Source organism: Tyto alba, unplaced genomic scaffold, assembly GCF_018691265.1.
Source record: "Tyto alba isolate M040663 unplaced genomic scaffold, T.alba_DEE_v4.0 Super-Scaffold_1, whole genome shotgun sequence".
Taxonomy (NCBI): domain Eukaryota; kingdom Metazoa; phylum Chordata; class Aves; order Strigiformes; family Tytonidae; genus Tyto; species Tyto alba.
Genome location: NW_024881261.1, coordinates 37,383,099 through 37,386,915, shown reverse-complemented (window position 1 = coordinate 37,386,915; position 3,817 = coordinate 37,383,099). Strand labels below are relative to the sequence as shown.

Below are 3,817 nucleotides of genomic sequence, written 5' to 3'. Positions count from 1 at the left end.
CTTTGCTGGCAGTTTTTTATATTTTTACAGTCTTGGGTTTTGGCTCTGCTCCCATCAAAGGCAGTTACTGAGGGGTCACAGTGGGGAAGCGCTGCCCCATCGCTTCCAGCGAGCCTCCTTGCTCGGGACCCCGGTCCTACCTCCTCCCCTCCTGGGACTCCCCATCAAAGGGTGTGAACTGTTTTGGCCAGACCAGTTCAAACCTCCGCTTCCCCCTGTGCACAGCCCTGTTTTTGATGCCTGGCAGCTGAACTGCATTTCTTAAAGCCTCCGGGCTTGGCCAGCTCCAGCACCTCAAATACCTGCGTCTCGAGGAAAGCCATCCCTCAGATGCAGCCCACTCAACACCAAACCTTCTTGGAAAGTCATTACATTCTCTCTCGCCACCTCTTTTCCTGCATCCCTCTAACGGTAAATCTTTCCTGGTTGACTTTTTCCCTGGTTCAGGCTGCAGTCACTGTTCTCCTACATGCTCCGTGCTTGACTCTGTCACCTAATGAGGCTGCGGTCGGGGGGCAGGCTCGCAAGCTTCCAGCTCCGTTAAAAAGGGAGTAGCAAGAAGTGAGCCTGGTTATTAAAGGTGAAAGGAGGCAATTAGAGGGAAAGGCGATCGGGCGATGGAAGAGGGGAGACGCACCGGGTTTTGCTGGGATGGCTGACAAGGCAAAAGTCTCTCAACCATGGGAACGAAGCGAAGGTATTAATCATGCGCTAAAACAATAACTGATGTCTCTGGTCCCCAAGCTGTTGGCTTCCCCCTTCCCCTCTGCCTCCATCCTGCAAAAGAAAATACTAAAAGAAAATCCAGGTGGAGGGAAGCAGCTACCCAGCCAGCTTCTACGGGGGCACTACGTGGTGCTTTCTGTCCTCTTGTTAGCCCTCATCTTGGTGTTACCCCTTGCCATCATGATGCCAAGCAGCGAGCCTGCTCTCCCGTGTGCATCCTTCCATGCCCTGAGTGTCTCCCAGTCGTGCTGGCCCGAACCAGGACACCCGTGCACCACATGCCAGGGAAATAACAGCTTGCTTTTGTCCTCTTCCCAGGTTGGGGCAATCGGCTGCCGTACTTCATAAACTACTTCTTCGACACCTACCTGCTGATCAACGAGGATACTCCTGTGGGTAAGTGGGGCATGCCCGTGGGCAGGGGGTCTGCTCGTGGAAAAGCATTGAAGAAATGCTTTTTTTTTGATTGACAGATGTAGCTTATTTTTCTTTCTTTATTTAGCTAGGGATCGGTTTTTAGTAAATGCAGAAATCGACCCGGTCATTCTCGGCCTCTTTCCAGGCTCTCAGTCCATTAAACCTGTGCTCTTCAATCAGGGCTCGTGACTGGCTTTTAATGTGGGAGGAATCGATTGGGAGCGGAGGGTGGCTGGGATGGAGGCTATGGAGGCCTCTTCTCACATCTACTGCTGCCTTCAACCATGCAGCCCGAGCAGCACCCTCCTTAAAAAAGGGCTCTTGCAGCACCTAAGTCATCGCCGGAGCTGTCAAGGGTTGGAAGACTCTCGAGACATCTCCTCTAGTGACCCAGGCTTCCAGATGAGGCTTCTGTCTCTTCTTGGGGGTCCCCTCAGTTGCATCTTTTGCAGCCCATGGTGTCCCGCTGGTGGGATTTGGGGTGGTGTCTGAGCAAGCAGGCAGGACGTGGGGTCTCGGTTGCAAGTGTTGGCTAGAAGGTGTGGTACCTGAGCTCTGCATGGAGATGGGTCCTCGGGAGAAGGCTTGCTGGAGCTGCAGCCATCTGCCTGGGGAGTTCTGTCTTGCAGTGATGCTCAGGTTTATTTGCGATGTGAAGTAATACCGAAATCTGCTGCTCGGGTGCTTTTACTCACAACATTGCAGAAGGCAAGCTGCGAATAATGTAAGGAAAGGAAAGACCTGACTTCATTGTAATTTTTTTTTTTTTTTTTTTTTCCCTGATGACTTGCATCCATGTCATTTTTCATGGCCTTTCTCAGTGAGCCCGCCCCTTACAGGTCACTTCACCCCTGGTTTATTTGCTCTGCTCTGGGTATGCTCTCTGCCCCTCAATTGCCAGTGTCCCTGCAAACACACTTAGTGCTGGATGTGCCCCGGACAAATCCCAGGGAAGGAAGCACTGTGTGAGAGCAGGAGTGAGAGCTGGTTGGGAACAGCTTAATGGAAATGCTTCCTCACCAAGGACATGGTTCTCGAAGTACTTAAGCTTGAAATACCTTATGGGAGTTGGACTGAACTCCTATTTTGGCAGAAAATGAGGGAAGATTTCTGACAGTCTGCTTTCCAGTGAGAGATTGTGCGAATAAAATTGTTCTTGGAATTACTTTGGGGGGTTGAATTTTATTTTTTTTAAACTTTGTATTGCACTGTACAGAAATGAAATTCACTCTTAAGAATATTGGCACCCTGGGATTTTGTTTCCAGATGCACCAGAGGGAAATGTCAGCCTTGAAAGTGTTGACAAACAGTGTTTCTGTGTTTCCTGCTGTTGGTAGATGTTTTCTGAGTTAGGCTTATTCACTTAAAAAAAGGCATTGTCTGGAAACACCTTTCTTGTATCCTGACTGGGGTGTAAGTAGTAGAACAGTATGTGGCGCCTATTACCCAGAAAAAATGCAGCTCCTTTTTTGAGGACTATTAGAAGCACCCATCACCCTGGTGTGGAGTGAAGGTCCCCACGCAGCCCCCTCCTCCCCTCCCTCAGGCTTTCCCCGGCACAGCCTCACCTAGCACCAAACCAAGCCCTCCCTGATTGCTGCCTGCCATGCCATAAGGAATCTTAAGCAACAATTAAGAGATCATTCCCCCTCTAATCACTTACAAGAGTAAATTAGTCTTGTCAGGAGCTATTAAGACAGAGAGCTCAGAATTCATTAGGCGAGATTGGGCCGAGGGAGCTGCTGGCGCTGCTGCTGGTCCAGGCTGATTAATTTTTCCCAAAACATCATCAATGCCCATCTGTTTCATTTAGGTCCGGGGAGAGCAATTTTCAGGTGGACTGACCCTCTAGTCAGTTATTTCACCCAGAAGTAAATGGAAGCACACAGGCGCGTGTGCACGCACGCGGAGGGAATAGGAGATGTGAGGAAAGGGGTTGAAGGGGCCGGAGAAGAAATTGCAAGAGAGGAGGGAGATGCTGGGAGAGGAGGAGGGATAATGACTGGTGGGACCGGATCTCGGTGTGTTTTACTCTGAAAGCAGGAGTACTGGCTGATTAACAGCCCTTAAAAAAAGAGTTTGCAGGAGAGGGACTGTCTGTCTTTATTGTGCTGCTCACTGCCTTAAGCAAAATCATTCCAAGGGCCATTTCGTTTAATCCCCAACCTTTTAGAGGGCTGCAGGTAAGGGAGGGCTGCGTAGATACTGATGCCAGGTGAGTTGCTGGAGGTCTCTCTGGCAAGGCGCGATGCTCACCGGTGTGCTGGGGAGGTGGTGTTGCTGCAGGTGGGGTTACCTGTAGCTCTGGATTTGTCAGGAGGTGAGGATGGGCAGGCAGCGGTCTGGGTTCCTCCTGGTTGGGGTCCCCCGCTGGCAAAAGGAATGTGGTCTTAGCGTAATGTAATGACTGGAGTCTAATTGCCCAGCAAATGGATTTGCTGTATGCAGGACAGGAATGGGAAAATGAAGATGATCCATCATGTCGGGTTTGTAACTAGCCTTATAACCACCTAGCTTGGATTCACCCGAGTTTCTCTGAAAGCTTTCATGCCTCAGTGCCTTGCAAAATGCATGACAAAAGAGGCCATTCAGACGAGTGCAATTCCACTTTCCCTTCATCCTAGCAATAACATTTTAGCATCGCTGGAATAATGTTGTCTTAAAAGAGTGGGAA

General features: G+C 50.1%; 1 protein-coding gene across 1 annotated transcript in view; it reads left to right on the top strand.

Moving 5' to 3' along the window:
* LOC122154873 (cadherin-23-like) overlaps window positions 1–1,332 on the top strand; it is a 165,373-nt gene extending 164,041 nt beyond the window's left edge. Inside the window, 3 exon segments of the mRNA XM_042807848.1 lie at window positions 448–476; window positions 1,045–1,122; window positions 1,229–1,332. Coding sequence (XP_042663782.1) covers window positions 448–476; window positions 1,045–1,122; window positions 1,229–1,332 — 211 coding nt within the window.
* The last annotated feature ends 2,485 nt before the right edge of the window (window positions 1,333–3,817 follow it).